The following is a 23,477-nucleotide window of genomic DNA, read 5'->3' on the forward strand; positions in this document are numbered from 1 at the left end:
TATTTTAGAGCCCTTTATCATTATGTAAGGATCTTCCTCATTTTTTTATCCAGTTAATATTATTACAAGTGAATATATTGGTGCACCATAATACATTTTTCCTGTCCCCATGTAACGACATTTAAATGGTTTCCAATCCTTTGTTCTCAGAAACACTACTGTAATGAAAAACATCTGTGCGAGTCATTTCCCAGGCAGGCAGTACCTCAGTAATGTATATTTCTACCAGAGAAATCTATAGGTGGAATTTGTAATTGTGAGAGTGTGGAGTTTTCCTTCACAGCAATGAAGCTAATTTATACCCCCACCCCCCATCTTTGAGACTGCCTGCTGAACCATTCCCAGAGAACCAAGTGTACTGTTACACTTTTGGATTATTTTCTAGTCTGCCAGGTGAAAAATAGTATCTCATTGTACTTTAATACACATTTCCTTCATGAATTAATTTAATCATCTTCATGTCTGAGCCATTTGTATTTCACTTTCTCTGAATTCCCTGTTCACGTGCTTTGCCCATTTTTCTATCAGGTAACTGATCTTTTTCTTATCAGTTGGTATTTGTTCTTTAAAAATTAGGGAAAGCAGCTTTGGAGTGTTGCAATATTTATTCCAGATTATCGTCTGTCTTTTGGGTTTGTTTGCAGTGATTTTTTTTCCACACGTAAGTTTGGTTTTATGCTGTCAATTCATTTTCTTAGACTTCAAGGTTTTATACTGCTTTAGAAAGATTTGAGGTTATAAAGTAATGTTTACATGTTCTTTCTAGTATTTTTGTGATTTCATTTTTTTATATCTGTGCATTAATAGGTATATGTTACATATAGATAGAGTTATTCTATCATTCTTGGATCCAACTTTGTTTTTCTTCAAAAAAATTGTTCCGATTTATCAAATATCCTATCTTTTTCTTCCTTTTATATGAAATGCTATCTTTATCATAGCCTAAAATCCCATTAGGGACTAGGGATTAATTCAGAACTTTCTACTCTGTTCCAGTGGACTGTCTGTTCATGTTGCTATGTTACTGTAGTCAAGAGTTCAAATAAGATTTTATTCTTTGCAAATAATTTAATTTCACTTTACCACTTGACAAAGCATTTTCTTGGTACTTCTTTGTTAACTTTCCAAATAAAATTTAGAATCACCCTTACTAGTTTTGAAAAAAAAAAAGTTGTATTTTTTCCTCTGGGATAGGATTTAACTTGTAAATTTACTTAAAAGGTGTGATGTCTTTATATAATTTTTTTCTTCCTAACCAAGAACAAGATGGGCTTTTCAATATGTTTAGGTGTTATTGTGTAATCTACAGAAGTGTTTGTAGGCGTATTCATACAAGCTTCACATTTATTAAATTATTAAATAGATTACATGTAATTATTTTATATTATTTTTGTCCTACCATAAATCAGGTCTTTTACTCCCATGCATCTTCTAAATGGTTGTATAATGAAGACAGTTTATTGCTATATACTTACTTTCTGCACTGCAATCTTAGTTTTTAGTTGAGTCTCCTGGGTGTATACTTGTGTCTGGAATGGTGACGTTTTACTTCCTCTTTTACAGTTCTTGACTTATTTATTTATTTATTTATTTATTTATTTACTTACTTACTTACTTATTTATTTCTCTAATTGTGTTGGTTTATATCTCTATTACAATAAATTAAATAAGGAGAATAATAGCAATCATCCTTTCCTTGGTTTTGATATAAGTAGGAATGTCTTTAGTTTTCCCTACTGAGTGTTGGCTTTGGGGCTGAATCTTATTTTCAGTCCAGAGATCGAATTTTAGAATCTGGAGAAGAGAAAAGTATATTTGAAACACAAATCTTGAATCAGCATTCTTTATTTCCATTGCTCCATGTGTCCTCTATTGAAGTTTCAAAGGACGCAAGCACAGATGATTCTCAGCACAAGTCATCAAAAATTTAGAAAGGCTCTTTAATATTTTTGCACACATTATTTTATGTAGCACAATCTCTGCCTTTTAAAAATTCGGTGTTCCCCCCACCCCATCAGTGTTTTCTTACTGACAAATACTTTTAGAAACTCCTGGAAATTTCTACTTAAGTTTTTCTGTTTTAGACAGAGATCACACCGACATAGCATTAAAACACCTGTCTGGGGTCACAGTAAGGAGAAAGCTCATTGCCTCCCCCAGGGCCACTGGGGATTGACTTGAACGTCATTCCATGGACACACAGGAATGTCTGGGGCTATTCTTGAGGTAGAGTTTCAACAACGAAGCTCAGCAGAACACAAAGTAAAAAGTAATCATGACAAAATTAAATGGTGATATTATCAATAATGGCTTGTGAATAATAGCATGTTGTCAGGATTGAAGAGAGGTCCTTAGAAATGGGACCAGGCCTTGAAATTCTCACAGGCAACTGCAAGTTACATAGATATACACTTAATGGAAGAAGGAGGAAAATGACTGACAAAAAATGTCCCATCTCTTGCCTGTTTTGGTAAGATAAAACAAATATCTAAACCAAGCAGAGAGGTCAGTTGAGTTAGTATTTCTGCTTATCAATGGGGAACATCAACTGCAGTATGACTGGAGTTTTCTCATGGTTTGTTTCCATGCCATTTGATGTCCTAGTGAGTAATCAAAACCGGAATTTCCCAATCCTCTACAGGGACTAGTTGACTGAGATGACCGGCCTTGTCAACTGCATCCAGCTGGGCACGTAGTAATTGACATAACTCTGACATTCTGTTGTGGTTTTGTAAAGGTTCATTGAAATCCAGACTTAGGAAGCATGTCAATGTATGGGACTCGGTGACTTTGTGACCAAGAGGGTCCTTGCTCAGTGAATGCAGCCTCTGCCGTAAGGTTAGAGCTTTGTTCCTGTGATGACATTCTTTAGTCCCTCTGGGCGGGGCTCATCTGGAGTCTGACTTGCAGCAGAGCTCTGTGCTTGCTTTCGGCATTTGGTTAAGTAGATGATGGACATACTTCTCATTAGAAAAATGGCAGCAATAACTGCAAAGTAACTCCCATAAACTAAAAACTAGAGAAAAACAAATAGAGTTAATTAGACACACATAAAATATCACTGTGTATGTCACTGATAGTACACTGTGATGGTGCTGATTTGCTTGGATGGTGGGATAACTAAGACCCAGGATCTTAATATGGGTCATTTAGATTTGCACAATACTTTCTTCTTCTATCTTAGAAGAATCAGCTATAAAAGTGTAAGAAATGCAATAACTAAGAATGTGGGCTCTGGAGCCAAGGTTACTTGGGTTCAAACCCCAGCTAACACCACCGGTCGTGAAAAAACACTAAATCCCACTGATCTATGAGTTTATGTCTGCAGGATACTGCAATGCTATGAGTGAATTTTAGATAATGAGGCTACCTCTTACATGCCTTATCCCCCCTTTCCCAGATTCATATGTAAAATGTGAAACTGGGCTAGTTTCAAGTCCCTCAGTGGAGCAGGGAAAAGGAGCTGAGCTCTGCAGCCATGTACCATTTCTAGTTGAATCTCCTAACCCTTGGAAGTGGGTGACGGGAGGAAGAGCAGGCAGACGGGGGACACAGTGGCCTGAGTAGCACCTGACGAGGTGTTAGGAGCCATAGGCAAATGCTAACCGACTGCGTTTATTGCTGAAAACCTGCTTGGTGTGTTAAAACATGATTATTAAGAAACTGCTTATTTAAAAATTTGCCCAACTAAGCAATTCAAGAAATTAAATATTGGCTGTGGTGAGACTGAAAAGAACCTTTCAGATTTCCTAGGTATTCTACATTCCCCCAACTACCTGGCTAGGAAAACAGCAATATTGCAGCTTACCTGTATGCTGATTGGCAGGTTGAGTCCTTTCTGATCTACTACGATCACTGTCATAATGGTCTGAATCACCAGGGCCACGAAGGTGTTCATTCCAAACACCAGGGCATAGCGTTCCACACTCAGATTAACTGCAATCTGAAATCTATCATTAAACATTGAATTACGTTTTTTAACAAAATACATGTGGGACTCTTACCTTTAAAAGACAGAAACTGAAGGTAAAAGCGATGTCTTGTTACCAGTACTCTTTGTCTAAATCTCCTCCAGTTTATTTATTTTTTTATTTATTATGATATGCTAGTGACCACACAGTACATCATTAGTTTTTGATGTAATGTTCCATGATTTATTGTTTGCGTATAACACCCAGTGCTCCATGCAATATGTGCCCTCCTTAATACCCATCACCGGGCTAGTCCATCCCCCCACCCCCTCCCCTCTAAAACCCCCAGATTGTTCCAGTTTTTTTTTTTTTTAAGATTTTATTTACTTATTTGCCAGATAGAGAGAGAGAGAGAGAGAGAGAGAGAGAGCGTGCACATGCAGGGCGAGAGGCAGAAGGCAGAAGGAGAAGCAGGCTCCTTGATGAGCAAGGAGCCTGATGAAGGACTCGATCCCAGAACCCTGAAATCATGACCTGAGCCGAAGGCAGACTCTTAACTCACTAATTCACCCAAGCGTCCTTATCCTCCAGGTTAAACAAACAGGTAGAGCAAAGAAAGGGAATTAATTTTAAAAATACAGTTGAAAGCTGAATTAAAATACCAGTTGAGGAAATACAGCACAATCCCTCCTATCCAATTAAATGCTTCCAGAAATGAAACCTAAACATTCTAAGTACTCATAACCTGAGAATATTCAATGTTATCTGATTTTAGATACTATTTCACAGTGTATTTTTATGAAAATGCAAACAATATCCAATCCGTGGAATCATTTGGGGAGTTACTCTTTTTACCGTCAATTGTATCAACAGTTTCAAATTTTGGTAGGTGAGTTATTTATTCTTTGGAAGATCCAGATCATGATAGGCCGTGCAACTGAGTGAATCTGTAATTAATTTGTTTTTAATAATTATATAGATTTTGACATCTTACAACTCACGAACGACTAGCAAGTGTATGTTATTTAGAGCTCTTCCATGGAGCAAAGGTAAAAGATTTTTGGTTCTGAAGATTCTTAAAATGAAAAGAAGTAATGTAATCCTACCTTAACAGCGACCTCGCATTAAAAAGAGAAGCTTAAGAGACATGAGTTTGATTCATTAAACCGACATATTTCCATAAAAAAGTAAACTTGCCAACAACCTTATTCTCTTTCTTTTGTTGCGTGATCTTTTCGAAGTCTGCTTATATTCCTGTGTTTTGTCAATTCCTTATCAAACATTTTTCACACATTAAATCCCAAAACTTAATAAAGTTTCTGGCTCACTTCTTTCATATGATTTGAAATTCAAATATTTCTTATCTCTTTTGGTTAATACCAAAGCACATTTCCTATAGTCAGCTTTCTCTGAACTTCTATTCAGAACAAAACGCTTTCATTGTTAAAAAAACTGATTTCTGGGATATATAGTTTCTTATAATCGTTCCATCTACTTTTTTCAATATCCAACTTTTTATAACTTGCTGAGCATATTTAAGTTTCACACAAAAGTATATGCCTGGACTTACACAAACAACTAAGTGAAATTAACAATAAACGTAATCATTCAAAATCAGATTGCACCACACCTTGTTATGGCAAAAAGCGCGTAATAATAATCACAACCCAACAGTGTATCATTGCTTTTGGTTTATGAACCCACAGAACTTTTTTTTCTTTGATAACTAATCTTAGCAACATTCACAGGGCAAATAGTTAAATGAAAACATGGCTTAATTTAATATGAAATCAACATTTAATATGGCAGTTGATTAAAATCCTTCTGAAGTTCTACAAGGAACTATAGAAATGCTATGGAATATGGTGTGGGCTTAGGAGTGGAAAGAAATGGTTGGTAATACTTACACTGCTATGGTTATAAGAAGCATATAGCTGGACTTGAATATCAAATAACCAGCATAGCATGCCCAGATGTCGGTCGTGTAATGCATGAGAAACAGAGAGCCTGCACTAACGATGGAGAAGATGGCTAGAGCCAACTCTCCCAGAAGATCCCAGTTGACTTTCACATAGCCTACTGCAAAGGCAGCCACAGCCCCTGAAAAAGAAACATTAAGGGAGATCCAACACATTGACTTTGCACGTGGCATAGGTCAACATGCTCTCTTTAAAAAGCTACATCTTGGGCAAATCTACAAAATGAATACGTGGCTTTCACAAAAATAGTGTGATCCACCTAAATATGTATTTATCTTTTTCTCAGCCACGTTTTCATTCGGCTTCTCTCTTTACCTCCTCTTCTTTCAATCGGGTAGTTGCCGCACTTTTAATTGGCGTCTACACCACATGCCATGCAGTGTACCCTGTGGAGAGGCCAGAGAGGTTCTTTACCACAGAACCATGGGGGAGAAAAGATACATAAACCTAGTCACTTGCTACAACATGCAAGAGGCTGGGGTAGAGAAGAGTGAAAGGGCTACTCTGGTAGTACACCTAGCCTGTCCGCACTTGCCTCTCTTGCCATTGTTGATCATACATTTTTTCAATGGGTAATGGATGTGTTGCACTGGGTAGAAAATTTTAGTCTTTATTAGTAATCTTAATCTTCTGGCCTCCATCTCAATGTCTTTGAGATCTGGTCTCCTTTACTTGAGGTTTTCAGCGAACTCTATACTGATTTATAGAGTTTAAGTGATTGAATAATTGGCAGTCATTACGGTTAGTATTTATAGTTCTTTTTAACAAAATGAAAGGTATTTATATTTCAAATTACTGATGTTTGATTAATTAACTTTTCTACATGTTAGCCAGGAAAGAACCAGTGCTACAGAGGAACTAAAATCCCCCCCCCCCCCGAATTTGGAACTTAAGAGAAAGAATTTCAGTGAACCAATTCTAGCTCAGTCCTGGTGTGCAGGAGTTAAGGTGAAGCCTCCCAAAAGAGAGACAATAAGAGAACAGACACCACATGAGTTTTCTGAAATTTTTGGTAAATGAGGGTGTGGAAATCTCCTACTTCCTAGAAAATATCTTTAAAGTCTCAGTTGAATTTAAGTTTCCACTTACCAGGATATAAATATTTATTGTAGAGTAAACTTCAAAGGCAGATTTCCTTCTGATATTAGAATCCTGACTCTCACATTTATTCCACTTCTCAAGTCTTTTAAGAGAGCTACTTTTGGAAATTTTTGGCATGGAGCCTAGAATTGCTAAAGGTGGGCACTAGCTAAATCAAATCCTTTATTAACAAAACTCTTCCAGTGGTAATCTGGAAGCCTTGATAGTTCAATCTATTTTACTAAAATAATAAAAACTCCTTACTTATATACAAGGTGAGTATTTTCCTTTGGATATAAAAACAACCTGGAAGAACAAGGGGTATTATTAACTCCCTTCCTGATGATGAATTGGAATCTTAGGAATTTGGCCAGAATTTAATCATTTGGTGCTTAATCCTGAGCTCTTGAGTTACTTGCTATAACTCTACCACATTGAACAGAAGTGTCATAGTCCTCTTTTTCTTTTTTCCAGTGCCTTCCATTTAAAATTTTTTTGAATATGCTTTCTGAACAGAACTAGTTTACCACCATAGAATTTAGCAACTGAAGACATAAACTTAATGGGGGTAGCCCATCAAAGGAAGATAAAGCAATCTTTGCTTACCTCCAAAGGTTGCAATAGCTTCCACTGCCCCATTATAGATTGCAGAACTCTGGGACGGTGCCTTGTAATCCCACAGGATTTGAACATAGTTCAAAACCTGGTTAAAACCTGCTGTGGAGAAGGCCCACCACAGGGACCAGTAAAAAAGACGCTTCGAGGAGTAGCACTCCTTCAAATCTCGGAACCACTGCACAAAAACACTCCACACCACATTTCGTGGCATCGGGCTGCTCACCGGACCACCATCCAGGTTCCCTGAAATGGTGGGTATTTCTGAAGTGGGTTTCTCTTCGCCGCCTGGTGCGTTAACTTTGGAAGGTCCATCTAATGCCGCATTTTTATTTGGTGGCTTCTGTACTTCTGTGCTGGATTTTGCATGAAAAAACATGCTCTTCTTAGGCATCGGGAGGAAAAGCGACAGAAGAAAGGCCACGGAGACTGAGACCAAGGATATGACGTTGAGGTGAAAGTACGACAGGCTGGCCAGGGACACCAGGAGCTGGGCCAGCACCGAGGCCGCTGTGTAGGCGACGAGCGTGACGCTCCTGCAGTAGCCGCTCACCTTCTGGTAGTGCTCGGGGCTGACCACGCTGTAAATGTAGGCGTAGTAGGCCACCTCGGTGGCAGTGACCATCCCATAGAAGAACTCCACCACCTGCATGGCCTTCACTCCCTGGCCAAACAGGAGCAGCAGCCAGGTGACGATGAAGGCGATCCCTTGCAGGATGATGACGGGCTTGTAGCGGACATAATCGGTGAGGACGAACACGGGCAGCAGTAGCGCCAGATAAGAGTATGTCCAAACCGGAAAGATCTCATTTGTGATCTGTGAGGTTGAAAAGTGGATCACGTGACCCTGAAGCGCCGGGAGGTGAAGGGAAACCTTTCTAGGTACTACGTTGCTAAGGGACAGGTGGCTTGCCCATGAGCAAATTCTGCATCCAGTTGGATAGGATGTTCTTTGTTATGATGGAAAAGGACAAGAGAAAACTGATTTTTGAGGAAAAGAGAGCTCCCCCGCCTTCTCCAAAACAAAGCCAATTTATAAATGTACTGTGCCTCCCAACATAAGAATATATTTGCTTCGTGTGCAATCTGAACTCTCTTAAAGTTAAATAGTATGTACATGTGAGTTAAATTAGTTAAAAATCATTCAACAGACCCTTCTGAGTTTTTCAGGCTCTTAAAAAATACCATTCCCTTCTTGTTCAAAGATTTTTAACCTTAGACAAAGCGGCTACAATGTTAGAAGAAGAGATAATCTTTTTGTTTTTTGATCCATCACCGTGTCATCAATGTCCACAGTCTAATAAACACATGGGAAGACAGCAAAGAATAAATAACGTTGCAGAATTAGAACGTGGGAACAAGTAATGCATTGGATTTTCTTCCTGGCCAGATTTGCTAGGCTCCCAAAGCCTTTTGCCTCCCAATTCTACTGGCTAATCTCTGCTTACTCAATTCTGGCCTCAATTTGATGTGGGTATCTCATGGCTGTCATCGGAAATGCCGGGGACCTCAGTGATCAGTCCTAGAAAGCAAGGACCGAAGGGCTGATCTTTGGGGCAGGATATGGGTGTGGTGGCAGCTCCGTCACACCAGCCTTTGTTTTGTGCCTCTGCTGTCTACAGCAACTTCCATGGGCCCCAAGGTCAATGATGAGGGAAAGCTCGGTGTTTGGAAAGGCTAGTGGAATTGAGCGGCATCCCTGAGCAAAGGTGCATTAACTGGCCCATAGTGCTTGCAGAAGCAGCCCTCACTGGGTTCACTGGCTGATTTGGGACCTGTATTTGTTTGTCCTTTTTTTTTTTTTTTTTTTGGGTCTTAATCATGATAGGCTTCCACCTGGAAAAATTGGAAACAGAGTTCTCGCGAAGTGATTTGACATCACCACACAACAAACTTGCTTTTCTGTCCATAGCACTTCATCGCCAATTAGCAAGTATCGAGGAGCCTTCCAGGTGAAGCCACATGCTCTGCAGTGCTTTCGTGGCTATGGCTGGAGATGAGAAAACCAGCGCAAGGTAATTCTCCAGTTGGGTGAGTGCATTTTCTTGTTGCACTTAATTATAAAAAAGGAGGTGAATCAATCTTTTAAGTAAGAGAATTTAGCCTTCAGGGGAAGATAAAACTGAGAGATAAAGCTGTTCCTGTCTCACCCGCTGGTCGATAGTTTTTCACAGCTGAGTAAGTGTCCTCAGGAAATGATATGATTCTTTATCAGATCCTGCTTATACCTCAGTAGCCCCCAAATGTACAAGGACTAGATCCTGTGTCCGGCAGAGATTTTACTTTCGGATTAGTAAAACAGAACCAATTGAGCCCTGAAAGTTACCATGTGTTAAGCCTAGTGGTAGAACTCTACGGAAGTTAAAATATTTATTAGACATATAATGTGCTGTGGTTTCCCATTTTTGTAAGTGTGAGGACAGAAGAGTAGTTTGAATCATTGTATTAAATGACAAGGACCATGAAAATGGGATCACTGAGGTCAATGCGTTAATGTCTCAAGTTGAATGAAGCCCTAACCTCACGTCCTGCTCAAATCCTGTAAAATTAAACCATGTTAAGATATGTCTATATGTATATTACTTTACCTCTGAGCTGGTCAGGTTTTTATCTGGTCCAGATAAATATGGGATAAGGAAGGGTTCTGAGGGTCTCATCATGGAGAAAAATCCAAATAAGCACAGGATCACGGTGGGATAAATCCAGGAACGACTTGGTGAGGTTTTGAAACAATCCATGGCTGATCGAATGGAAACAAAGGCAAATTAGCTGATGTGTAATTACTTTTGGCATCCTGGATATAATGAAAAACCGACTTCTAAATGTTTTGTGAAAGGGTAAAGTTTCATGAATGAGTGTTCTCAAATATCCCTTCGGTGCACCAGTCAAACCCTCCTTTGTCAATGGGGCTTCTTCCTCATTGTTGCCGGGACAGGTTACTTAGTGTTCTCTATCACACACATGGTAAGGAGTAGTTACTAGCAAATGGTAAACGTGGGGTAATGAATGCTTGAAAGTAAGCAAAACATTGGTGGGTGAGTTACTGGGGTACCTCTGGTGGGTCAAGTATCCCTAGGAGGTCAAATCCAGCTTAACGCTGATTTAGCGGATCAAGTTACTACTAACCCGCCCACTCTATATTGTCCTGTGACCCTGAAATCTTTCACACACTGAATAGCATGTGCTCGTTTACACATTTATCTCCCTGTTAGACTATCTCTTGCTTTGTATGGTGCTTGACACATAATACAGATCCAAGATACTTTTGTTAGGTGTCTCCAATCTGAGAATTTATAATTCTTCAATTTAAAAAAACTAAACCAGATAAAGATCTGACTGGCCATGTTTCCCTATTTCCCTCCATTCGAGACAGATGCTAAGCCTACGTCAGGAATGCAGGGATCACTTTGTAGACTGCTTTTCTCCTTTTCATTAGGACTGGGCCCATTTCTCCTCTCTGTCTGCAGTTTCACACCACTCAGTGGGGCAGGGAGCTAATTCATAGTTCACAGTTTTTTTTCCTAAGCCATAAATAAAATTGCTTGAAATTCAAGCTTCAGATAGAAAGTCCAATGGAGAATCTGCAACAGGAAAATTCCCTCTCATTCCTCCATATTTGGGATCCAGCTTTACTTATGAAGCATCCACATTTTTGGTGGCCTTGGAGGGGGAAACGAACTTGCTGTAGGATGATTTTCTGCATATTATCTCATTAAGTCCTAATAATAACTGGAAAATAAATAGCATTTTCCCACATTCCCAGCTGAGCATATGGGAGATCCAAGGTTTCCTACAACTGGCTTCAAACCACACTGTCAAGATTTGAATCCAGATCTTCCTGACTTCTGTCTGGGTCCTTTCCCCTGCTCCACGCTGCCTCATTCTGCTGGCCCTTCTTCCTGGGCTGCTGGTAGCAACCTAATGACAGTCTTTCCTCACAGCAAGGGAAGAAAGTGTTTTCATGAACACACTCATCCTAAAGATTATGACTAACTACCTAGAGCTTCCCGGGTCAACTGTAGTTTGAAAGTGGACCCAAGAGAGGGAAAGTGATGCTCACTCCAGAAGAGCCAGTCACTGGGTGCAATTCCAGGTATCCGGGAAGAGGAATTTGTGAGGGGTTAGCGAGGGGGGGAGGCTCTACTGGGCCACCCTGTCTTTTCACAAGGTGACCCCAGACAGCAGCAGAGTTCTCTCAAGTTAAATGAGAGGAGCACTGTCTCTCTTTATGTCAATAAGACCGTTGATGGAAACAGTGCAGAGACAATGGAAATCAGAACTTGAACGCGATTATGACTGCGAGCAATGCTGACCGTGCGAAAATTTTGCTAAGAGGGTACTGGGTTTGACTCTCCTCAGCCTTCAATGCCTGGGATTTATCTCTTCCTGAGTTATTCCTGGAAACACTAGCAAACTGCTGGGGCCCTCTTTCTTTGCGAGTCATATTCTTGTAGAAAAGTCTATACTGGGATGGTAACTATTGAGGCTTGGCTATCTTTCAAAGGATGGTCTTAATGGGGGTAACATCTGCTGACTCTACATCTAGAACATTCTCTCCATATATGCTGACCATGGATTGTCTGGTGCCTTCAAGTCATCATCTTCTCCATGCATTTCAGAGAAGTAGGTCTACTCCCATGGTTCCCTGGGCTGTTAAGAGTCCCTTGGGTTATCTATCCCTTCAACTCTTAACTGTCCTAGTACTCCTACCCAACTGGACTTGGTTGGAAAGGTCACACAGAAAAAGACGGTCTATGTCCCATGAGAGCGTAAGCAGGAGGGCAGGAATTTTGTTTGGTTGGTTCACAGCTCTATGCCTAGTGCCCAGAAGAGTGTCCAACACACGGTATGTCTTGCAAAAGGAAGAGGATGAAGGTCACACCTCACTTTTACTGAGAACTAGTAAAGCTTTGTCTGCATTTCCAGAGTGTACTGCTAGCTGCATCAGGGGAAGGCCAGGGAGGTCGTTAATTCTACAAGAGCCTCAATTTCAGTTGTGCATCTGTAAAATGGGGTAATGATGCTCACTCCATGTGTGGGCTTTCTGTGAGCCCCAAGTGCCTTGACTGATATCTGGAGGCGCCATGTTGAGCACAGAGTTACTGCTCTCAAACACATGGCATTTCTCTTCCTTTTCCTCTCTCCATGCTGGAGGGGCCATAGTGATTCTGGCTTACTGAGGAGAAAATGAGGAAAGGTGTCTGACCATAGTTGAAAACAACCGAGAAAGATCTGGGGGGCTCACACCTGCATCTAGGACTGGACTTCCTTTCCTCGCTCCTTTGCCAGCCTCCTCCCCACAGAAACAAATACAGCCTCCAAAGCTAGGTTTTCTGCCAGAGGAAATAAGAGAAGACATCGAACCATACATTAGCAGGAATCCTTCAGCCAGGAAAGACGGCGGAGCAGCAGGAAGGACCGGACCCTTTCCGAGGCCAAGTCTTGCCTGGTGTCTGTTCTTCAGCCAGCACAGCTCCGATCCTTGTCCCTGTCTGCTGGGAGACTTCTCAGCGGCAAATGTCTGACTGTTGTTTCCCTTTCCCCCAGCCCAGGGTCTCCTTGTCAAGCACTGGCCTCATTCCAGGATCCTTTCCTACTCTGGCCACTTAACAAAGACCATGTGAACGTGACTCACCTATCAGATCGCCCGGGAACTTGGAAAAACAGGGACTCCTGGACTCCATCCCTAGCGTGTGGTTCAGGAGGTCTGGGGGCCAGGGAACTGGTGATTCTGACACAGGAGGCCCAAGGACCACTGGTCCCTTTCCCATTCCCCAGAGGTAAACTGGCTCCATGCCACAGCCTTGGAGCTTAACAGGTGAAGGGGGAAGTAGACAGAAATCATCCAGGGAGCTTTTGCAAAACTACATGTAGACATGTGACCCTGAAATTCTTTTCTGGCTCTCTAGGCCCTGAAGAGGCCGGGACAGGTGGAAATATCCTCGGGTGACTCTGTTTTAGATATGCCCCTCACACTCTGTCTGCCCCAGCCCACTAGCCCCTGCATGTGCGCACGTCACTCCCTGTTGGTGACCCATTCTGTCCTAGTCAGTCGAAAGCCTTTTCCAGTAGGGGCCCTGGAGTGTCTGTATCTAGCACCGAATAAATATCATGGTTCTGGCTCCTTCGGTTCTACAGCACACAGATATCTGAAATTCTCCAGTCTAGCATGACCTTTCACCCACCTCCTGAAGTCAGTGATTTTTTTCTTACTTATGTAAGAGCCTACAACTCACACAGGTGAAATGATAGCAACCTATCAGCTATTGTCTGCTTGGCTCCTGCTTTACACCAAATATTGTATTAGTTGCTATATATAATTATTGTCTCTAATCCTTAGAACAATCCTAATTATATAATTACATATATGTAACTATAATTATATATTTTAGATAACAATTATATACAGGCATTTATTATATAAATAATTATAATTATTAAATATGGTCATATTAAATAAATATAAATATATGGTATAATATATAATATATATTTACTATATTTAATATTATATGTAGTTGATCCTTAAACAACAGGTTGGAACTGCATGGGTCCACTTATAGGCAGATTTTTTTTTTATAAATACAGTACAGTACTGTAAATCTATTTTCTCTTATGATTTTCTTCTCTAGCTTACTTTTAAGAATACAGTATATAGGGGCGCCTGGGTGGCAAAGTTGGTTAAGCGTCACCTACAGCTCAGGTCATGACCCCAGGGTTCTGGGATCGAGTTCCCCGTGAGGCTCCTTGCTCAGCGGGGAGCCTGCTTCTCCTTCTGCCTGCTGCTCCCCCTGCTCGTGCTCTCTCTCTCTCTGACAAATAAATAAAATCTTTAAAAAGAAAGAATGCAGTATGTAATACATATAACATACAAAATATGTGTTAATCGATGTTTGTTATCGATAAGGTTTCTGGTCAACAGTAGGCTATTAGTAGTTAAGTTCGGGGGAGTCAAAAGTTGTAAGTGGATTTTCAACCGTGTAGGGCACTGGCATCCCAAATCCATATGTTGTTCCAAGATCAATTGTAATTACATATTTTTTATATGTCTCTAAAGTGTCTCCAATTTCTCAGACATGGGAACAGGGCCTCCTCAAAGCTCAGGGTCCCTCAGCTAAGAAAGGTTAAGACTGAGTTCAGGGTCGGGTCCGCTGGCGCCCAGTTTACATCTTCCCTCTACTCGGGTGGGTAGATGCCTCCTACTTCTGGGACACCATTCCCGCCTCCTGGATATGTTCCTCTCATTTCCTCACCAGCCATCCCCACAGGCACTGTCCACATGGCCTCTAGGGTTCCGACCAAACAATCTCTGCCAAAATCCTTCCGTCTCTACTGGACAGACCTCTGGCTAACGGTCTCGTAAAGCTTGGAAGTACTGACCGCGGTCTTTTGTTTTTATCTTATTGAGCAGATGCTGCTCTTTGCTGTCACCATGACTATGATGACGATAATCAAATGACACAATCCATAATTGTACATTTGGAAAATTATGTCATTTTTTCCTTGACAGTTTTGTGCAGCCGGTAGAGAAGATGGTATTATCCTCGTTTGATAGACGAGGAAACTGAGGGCCAGAGGCAGTAACATGTGTGCAGGTTTTCACCTTTAACCAACATTAGAGCCTGGACTTGTGCTTGGTTTTTCTAATTCCAAGTTTGGTAATCTTTCTTCCATGTTGAGATACCTGGTCATACCCTCACGCTTCCAATTCCCGTTTATTTTAGAATAATGTTTTTCAGATTGTGGATGTCTGAAAATATTTAGAGGGTTGCAAACAGGATTTTTTTTAAATGACCTCTTTGCAGATAAAAGATATTAAATATCAAGGTGCACTGCAGAGTGAAGCTATTTTTTTCTGAGCTTTGTTTGGGTTATCAATATAGAAATATACAAGAGTGACCCCACTGTATATTACATCTTTCTGTGGGACACAGTCATGGGGTTAGAAGCTGCAGACGCAAGGGGCGCCTGGGGGCTCAGTCAGTTAAGAGTCCGACTCCTGATTTCGGCTCAGGTCATGATCTCAGGGTTGTGAGATCGAACCCCGTGTCCAGCTCTGCACTGGGTGTGGAGCCTGTTTAAGACTCTTTCTCTCCTTCTCCCTCTGCCCCTCCCTTTATCTCTCTAAGAAAAAAAGAAAAAAAAAAGTTGCAGAGGAAAATATAGGACTAAATATTTACTCGTGTCTCTCATAAGCACACCTGTTAAGGTCATCATAGAACACCTGTTCTGTTCGGGAGGGCCTCAGCCTTCACGGCAAAGCACCATCCTGGAAAAGACTATCCTTTTGCTACTTTTCCATTTATCATTATTTTTGACCTTGTAATATTATCCTCCTCCTAGAGAATACTCTAAACCTTCCCTCACTTCGTTGACTCTAACTCAAGGACATGAGTCGGATTGATTTTCTGACTTGATGCTTCTGAAAGCAAGACGTTGCTCTTTCCCCTTTCTGCGCTTTCCAAATAAGGCAATCCTCTTAAAAGTTGCTCTTGCAGTAGTAACTCTCACATAGGCCTCGTATGCTCCTTTCCCATCTTTCAGAAGGCCCAAGAACATCAGATGGGCAGTTGGTTAAAAGAAAATACAATAAAAGGGCATTCTTTAAACCAAAGTCAGCTTATTGGACTATCATGACTTGAAATCTATAGTGAAAATGCCAGAAATAACAGGAAAAGCTGAGTCAATCAGCTCCTTCTGGAGGAGACTTGGAGCAGCAGCTACATCGCCCACAGAGCTTACCTCGGTCTGCAGGGCCATGGGGGACAGCTCTTCAGAGGCCAAGCAACAGCAGAGGGAGGAGGTGAGGCTGGGCATTAGCCTCTGCTTCACTCCTGCGCCACGGTGGCCCCGGGCAGGGTGCCTTCTCCTGGCTCCGCCTGCCCAGGGTACTAGCGAGCACCTACTTCTGACCCAGTTGCACCATCAGCACACGTGCAGCACATCACGTGAGCCCAGGTGCTAAATGCCACCTGCACGGGTGGGGTTACCAGCCAGCACATGTGACCTCCTATAAACTTGGGAGACCACGAACACCTTTGCAGTGGGAAGTGGCCCATCTAAATTACTTTGGAAACGATGTGTTCCCTTCTCTTTTTGCTGGTAAGAAAATAATGATGATTTTTCATTAGAATTCACCAGGGACCCTTCAGCAAGACTCCAGTCTCTACTTGGGGTCTATTTCTGGAAGGCCACCTATTTTTACTGCCACTTCCCTTTCTTCAGGGTCCCTGGGGTGCTGTGGCCTTCAGAATCACAATTCCCTGGTTAGCGTAGTGCAACCAACTTTGTTTTAAGGTGCTCATAGACTTTTCTCTATCTCCTAAAAAACGTAAGGATTACTTGTGTTTCAACTATGATCAGGTTGGGCTGGGGTGGCTTCTCATTATTTTTGTTTTCATCTTCCTTGGAACAATTTCTTTTTATTCATTCCCTTATGTGTGTTTCCAGTCTCTTGCTATCAGAGTTCCAATTTTCATCTCCTCCTTCATTCCAATTACCGTATTATTGACTTTTCCCCATTTTTATTGGTCTTTAACCACGTCTTTAAGTCTTTCCAACTGGCTTCAGGCCAATGTCTTTTCCATATGAAGGTGCACACCTTTAATAATAATAATCATAAGTATTCTTTGATTTATAATAGCATCCTTGAAACTCCCAATTTTCTTATATTCACCACCAAAGAAGTTCATCTGTCACTATAATTCTTTGGTATGGGGAAAAGGAGACTTTTTGTTGGTTGTTGCCGGGATCCACATTTGGATTGAGTTGCAAAGTAAACCTAGAACTCACATTTCCTGGTTGCTGAAGTCCACAGCCATCCACTTGGCTCTATTTCCGTAATTAACTTACAGACTCATTGCGTGAACTAAACCTTTTCCATATTTGTGCATATAAAAATTTTTGTGTAGTGTTCATCTACGCCCTGGAGAACCATACTGGGCCCGTGCCAATGTGGACCTTATCTAAATTGCAAGCATGGACAGTGTCCTTCTTCCTAAACAATAGGCTATACGTGTGCACTAATATGTGTGTGTGCGTGTGTGTGTGTGTGTATACATATATATGCATATATTTATAAACATTGTGGCCACAAATATTTCTAAGTATATATTTCCATTTGTGTAGAATAGGCAACTATTAAAAAGCAAGGACTATAGAAACTGGCACACACTCGTGGGCCTCCTGGCTCCTTGAGGCCTGCGTGGGCTTCCCAAGCTGGGGGGACCTTAGGTGATCAGATTCCTCCACCCACTCTGCGAAGATGGAATTCTCCTTCCACTGCCAAAGCCTTCAGAGCTGTGGGCTCCCTGACGCAGGGGATAAGATGACATAGTCAAAGCAAAGATCTTTCCAAACCTGGTTTTCCAAAGGTTTCCCATAGCAGAGAGCCTGGAGTATCAGGGACTTGGTCAGTGGAAAGGAATCAAATCCTCTTTTAACATTTTATCAAATTCTCTTCCATGTTTGTTTAGAAGATGCTGCCAGATTTAACTGAGGTGCTAATACATTTGGAGAGAACTATCCAGAACCCCCAGTCTCCACCTAAGTCCTGTCCCATCCTCCCTACTAAACATTCCAGTCATCTCAGAGAGGGTGCCTGACAAGGCAACCAGCATCTTAGAATGGCTGGCCTAATTTTCACATTATTCTCCAGAACCTTTACTGCAGTCAAAACATCAATTTCAAATAACAGAGCCTCAGGCTGGTAATTTAAAATAACCATGAATCTCACCACCTCTAAATGCCAAAGGACTTGGGCAGTGGGTCAAGAGAGCTGACATTTGCAAATGGTTTCACTCCCCAAGCTCCAAAGCCCTTTTAAAAACAGAGTTAGGGCCAGTTATTTGTTCCATTTTCAAAAAAAAATCACCTTTCAGGTTTTTCAACACTGCTGGAGCCACGCCCCTCATCAGACAGAAGCAAACCCAAAGTCTGACTACTGAAAACTGAAATAGATGCTTGTCCCTGACAGCAGAGTATAACGACTAATTATGCCTCTCAATCTACTTGCTACTAAAGTAGAAGAGACTAGGACTTTGAGTGAAACATCCAAATAAAGGGAGGAGCTGCAGCCTGCTTAAGTCAAGGCCGCAGATGCTGGAGGCAGGCATGGGAACGGATCCCAGGGAACTGCTGAATTATCATCCCTCTGTTGCAAAATCAGGATCGGAGGGTGGTTTCACCAATTTCTAGTGAGCTATTGTATTTTAGCCCTCATCTTATTTAAAATGCATTTCACTGATCTCTACTTCACTCTATACACAAAAACTAATTTGACGTAATCTATTCTGGGAACCATACAGTATCGTCTAGAAGAAAACAGATCATTACGACATATGGATTGCAAAATGTGTCACTGAAATGATAAAAAGGACTCAACTTAAAAGAAAATAAATTGGGGGGCGCCTGGGTGGCACAGCAGTTAAGCGTCTGCCTTCGGCTCAGGGCGTGATCCCGGCGTTATGGGATCGAGCCCCACATCAGGCTCCTCCGCTATGAGCCTGCTTCTTCCTCTCCCACTCCCCCTGCTTGTGTTCCCTCTCTCGCTGGCTGTCTCTATCTCTGTTGAATAAATAAATAAAATCTTTAAAAAAAAGAAAATAAATCGGTAAATTGGATTTCATCAGAAAACCGTATCTGCTAATCAAGAGACAGCAACATTAGGAAAATGGAAAGGAAAACCACAGGGAACATTTTATAACCACTGGAACACCTAAGCACAAAAAGACTAGCAAACCAAGTGCTGGCAAAGATTGAGAAGTCGTACACATTGCTTGTGGGAAAGTAAAATGATACCAGCAACTCTTTAGAAAGCCATTTGGCGCTCTATATAAGAAAATTCATAGTCACAATAGTGAAAAAACAGGAAGCAACTGAAATGTCCATTAAAAGGTGAATGAATAAACAATATTATATATATATATATATATATATAAAACTAATACTGATCTAATCAGCAATAAAAAAGAATGAACTATTGTACGACTTGGGTGAGTATTTAAAAAGTTATGCTCTGCCAAAGAATTCAGACACAAACTGTGATTCCATTAAAGTATATAAAGTCCTAAAACCAGCAAAACTAATCTACAGTGTAGAAACTGGATCAGTGGTTGCCGGAGGGTTGCACATGGAGGGGGGGGGACTGACTGCAGTAGAGCACAAGGGAACTTTCTGGAGTGATGGAATATCCTATATCTTGATGAGATATAGATAATGGGTGTATACAATTATAAACACTCAAACTTAAAATCCACACTTCATATTATATGTAAATTATACCTCAAGTAAAAACAAATACATTCTACTCCCCCTCTCATTCCCTACTCCTTAAAAGCATTTCCCACCGTGTGGGACTCTCTGTCCCCTGGACTTCTCTTATTGTTGTAAGCACTAAGGTTTTTCCGACTTCTACATGGGACAATCTGAAAACAGAAGAGCCTCTTACTAACTGGGTCTTCCCTAGAAAGTTTAGAACAGAAACTGTGCCCACAAATCAAAGCTAGGACAGACCCACAAGCTTTGGAAGTCTGGCCGCATATCACATTCTTCAAAATAATGCAGAGAGAATCAGAGTTACCTGTTCCTTTTGTGTCCTGAGTTTCTTTCTTTCTAGAACTGAGTCCAGTTTCCTGCCTTCAGATCCCACTCCCGCTCCTTCCTGACGTTCCCTGCTGGGAGTCCCTGTCACAATGCCCCTCCCTCTCCTGGGAGTCTGGAGTCCTTCAGAACGGAGCTGTCAAGAGCAATGTCTTTACACACCAAAGCCCACCCCCTTCTGAGGGCCTGCGACACTGGAACCCACCTCTTCCGCAGCCACCCTCTTTTGGAATCTCATTAGAAAAAAACCCAGAGAAACAGATCTTTCTGAAACACAGAGAGGTAAACATATCAAAAACACTGTTTTCCTGAATGTTAGAACTAAAATAATCTCGTTTTTCCTGAATTTTGTATTAAGTGACTTAGAATCTCAGAAAACAGGGAAGTAGTCCCATCACCTACCACCCACTCATAAGGCTCTATGTATCCTCCCCACCCCGCCCCCAAAGAACCATGACCAAAGCAAACACCAGGGAATCTTTGCTGAAATGAACCTCTCCAGACAACTTCAAAAAGTGTGAATTAGGCCCACATCCTCAACAGGCAGGCCACATTACTTCTGGTTCTGGTCAAAACCACCGTAAGAGTAGACACAAGCGGTCTTTATTAACACATACTTCGGATTCCGTTTTGTCATATAGGGCATCATTCTTTTTGGCTCATGTGAAGCATTTGCTGATGAAGTAATCATGCCTTTCGAGGCTGTTTCTTCTCTGTACGTCTATGGTTAGATCGATCTAGCCTCAGGTCGGCCAGAGGAATAAAACCGGCAGAGAGCTTATCTGGAAAGTCAACTGACCGAGTCCAGCCACTGAAGTGTCCTGTAGATAACTAGTCCAATGCAAGGGGTGTGCACCTGGGTAGGGAAAAATTTGTGCTTCAAGGAAAAAAACCCCCAGAACTATGCATAGTTTGAGCTATTTCACAGCTATGTACATTGCAGTAACCAATAGCAATGTGAAAGAAGTCTTGTCTACAGACACTCAAAGGAATTCTATATGGTGAAGGGACAGGCCTGTTGCCCCACCCCCATGGAAAACCAGTTTTACCTCGATTTCAATATTCCTGATCTATAAATATACCCATTCTTTGGGTTCTCCTTTGATCTGGTTGTAATGGCTTTACCAGTTTCCTCATTAATGAGTTAATAAAACCTTTAACACATGTTCATATTTATATCTGTGTGACGGATATCACTTTATCCTTTTCCAAAAATTATCATTTAATACTTATTACCATTCGTCATGTCTCTAGCCTATCCAAATAACTTCCACTTCATTCCTCTGAATCTAAATGATTTGCTAATAGTTGTTAATTACTGAATATACTATTTAAAACTTTGACATCTTACTGCAGACCTTCCCAGCTTTAGGCTTTTCCCTCCTCTCTTTCCAGGTTTGGGTTTGGGGTGGCCAGTGTAGCTCAGTGGAAAGAACACGACTTTGGAGTCAGAAGCTCCAGTTCCTCCTCTCCTCACCCCTGTTTGTGGCAAGTACTTAACCTCTTCAAGTCTGCTCTTAAAATGTGGATAACCACAACCACCTCACAGGGCTGTCTAACCAGGGCACCTGGGTGGTTCAGTGGGTTAAGCATCTGCCTTCGGCTCAGGTCATGATCCTAGGGTCCTGGGATTGAGCCCCTCATCAGACTCCCCGCTGAGCAGGGAGCCTGCTTCTCCCTCTCCCTCTGCCTGCTGCTCCCTTGCTTCTGTCTCTTTCTCTCTGTCAGATAAATAAATAAAATCTTGAAAAAAAAAAGTGGATAACCACACCCACCTCACGAGGTTGTCCCAGGAACTGCTCAATCTGGTTCTCAGCACATCATAGCTGCTCAATAAAGCTTCCTTCCCATCTGCCTCCTGCACGCACACGTAGCAAATTCAACCAGAATGAACACAGCTGGGCACTCATAGTTCGGAGAGAGTAATTTCAGAAAAGGGACAGAGTAAATAACTTCACCTAAATTCATTTGAATATTTATCCTTGAATTACAATTACCATTACCCAACTTTGAGAAACCCAACTTCGAGAAAGAATTGATGATCTCTGACCAATAATGACCAAGCATACCTCGTATTTTTGTCCATTTCAGCTACTTCTAAGGCAGTGTGAAGAAAAACATACTTGGAAGTTAGTTACGTTTGAGTCTGCTGAAAATATGTACCTTAATGAAAACACAGCTTTTGCCTTAGGAGATAGAAATGTGTTCCATTCTTGGTAACAGCAAAATAGTTCTGTATGAGTATTTGTAGAAAACATTTTCTTCACCCTTTTCAAGTTAAGCAATCCACATCCTCACTCCTTTTGCACACTTAGAGTAGCAACCCTGACTTGCCAAATAATTTTTATGTACGTTATCTGATGAATTAGGTATCCTTTCCAGAAATATTTTTGTAAGGTAAGCTTGTGTTTTCCTTTAGCCTCAATCGAAGTAGTCTCTCAATAGAGTCCTGGGTCTCTTCGCTTCCAAGTCCCCTTTTCCTCACTGGGGCCTTTCTCTCTACTCTTGGATTAGGATTTAGAATTCTGCGCTCAAGTTTCCTTTCAGTTAGAATCTGTGCCCGTGGGTGTAACTATGGGGGATGCTGGCCCTTTACCGGAATCCTGGTCTCATTTAATCGGCTTGACAGATGGCAGAAAGTGAAATTCTCTCCAGACCTACTTGCGCGAGTCTCAGCACCGGGCTGGCAGGAGAGCGCAGGGGCCTCAGCGCGATGCTGCCTGGGGCTCGCGATGGAATCCAGGCCAGTCCCAACCCGCCCGCGGCCGCTCAGGTACGCGTCCTGCCCCCGCCGCCGAAACTGGGAGATACGGGAGTGCTGCGGCCCCGGGGTGTTGGTGTTTCTGCCAGGAATTCGCCTCCTGCAGCTAGTCTTACCTAGAGGAGGGGGTGTCTGCTCGCCAGATCGCTCACATCCCCAGAGAACAAGCCCCGGCGACAGGCTCCCTCCGCCGACCCACCGGGGGAAGCCTGGCGCAGACTGTAGGGGCGGGGGCAGGAGCTTGCCACACAAGGAGCCCTGGAGCCCCGCCCCCAGTGTTTTGCATGTGCTAATTACAGGTCTCCGACACCTTTAAACTCAGAGGAGGAAATCGGAGATTTGCCCACAAACACTAACCTGGTACCCCTTGTACCTGAACCCGAAAGGAGCAATTTAAAGTAATATCCTGATATATCAGTGTAATAAAGCAGGATGAACTGAATGCAACGTGGATCTATTTATAAATATGTCCTTGCCTATAAATCCATTTACTTTTCCCAAAAACTTGTGAGAGAGGTACAGTTAGGATGC

At 41.8% G+C, this 23,477-nt stretch overlaps 1 protein-coding gene across 11 annotated transcripts; it reads right to left on the reverse strand.

The window, feature by feature from the left end:
- Window positions 1-1,827: 1,827 nt before the first annotated feature.
- SLC19A3 (solute carrier family 19 member 3) lies at window positions 1,828-23,206 on the reverse strand. 11 transcript variants are annotated; one of them, XM_048214292.2, is made up of 8 exons: window positions 23,063-23,176; window positions 21,961-22,083; window positions 20,803-21,041; window positions 10,174-10,325; window positions 7,577-8,402; window positions 5,819-6,011; window positions 3,809-3,950; window positions 1,828-3,016 (listed from the first exon to the last, which is right to left on the reverse strand). In XM_048214292.2, exons 4-8 carry the CDS (start codon window positions 10,321-10,323, stop codon window positions 2,840-2,842), a joined length of 1,488 nt encoding a protein of 495 aa, XP_048070249.1. In that variant the 5' UTR covers window positions 10,324-10,325; window positions 20,803-21,041; window positions 21,961-22,083; window positions 23,063-23,176; the 3' UTR covers window positions 1,828-2,839. The 11 variants fall into 11 exon arrangements, with proteins under 11 accessions (XP_048070249.1, XP_048070248.1, XP_048070247.1 ...); XM_048214291.2 differs by having other exon boundaries at window positions 20,985-21,041; window positions 21,961-22,090; XM_048214290.2 differs by having other exon boundaries at window positions 21,961-22,090.
- Between the last annotated feature and the right edge of the window lie 271 nt (window positions 23,207-23,477).

This window comes from Ursus arctos, unplaced genomic scaffold (genome assembly GCF_023065955.2).
Source record: "Ursus arctos isolate Adak ecotype North America unplaced genomic scaffold, UrsArc2.0 scaffold_1, whole genome shotgun sequence".
Lineage (NCBI taxonomy): Eukaryota > Metazoa > Chordata > Mammalia > Carnivora > Ursidae > Ursus > Ursus arctos.

Excerpts from the sequence above, each read along its gene's own strand:
- SLC19A3 (XM_026491778.4), bottom strand. The coding sequence starts at position 10,323 with ATGGATTGTTTCAAAACCTCACCAAGTCGTTCCTGGATTTATCCCACC. Across the intron at positions 8,403-10,173 it reads AAAACCTGACCAGCTCAGAG|ATCACAAATGAGATCTTTCC; the intron begins GTAAAGTAATAT and ends TCAACCTCACAG. Across the intron at positions 6,012-7,576 it reads AGCTATTGCAACCTTTGGAG|GGGCTGTGGCTGCCTTTGCA; the intron begins GTAAGCAAAGAT and ends TTTCTTTTTCAG.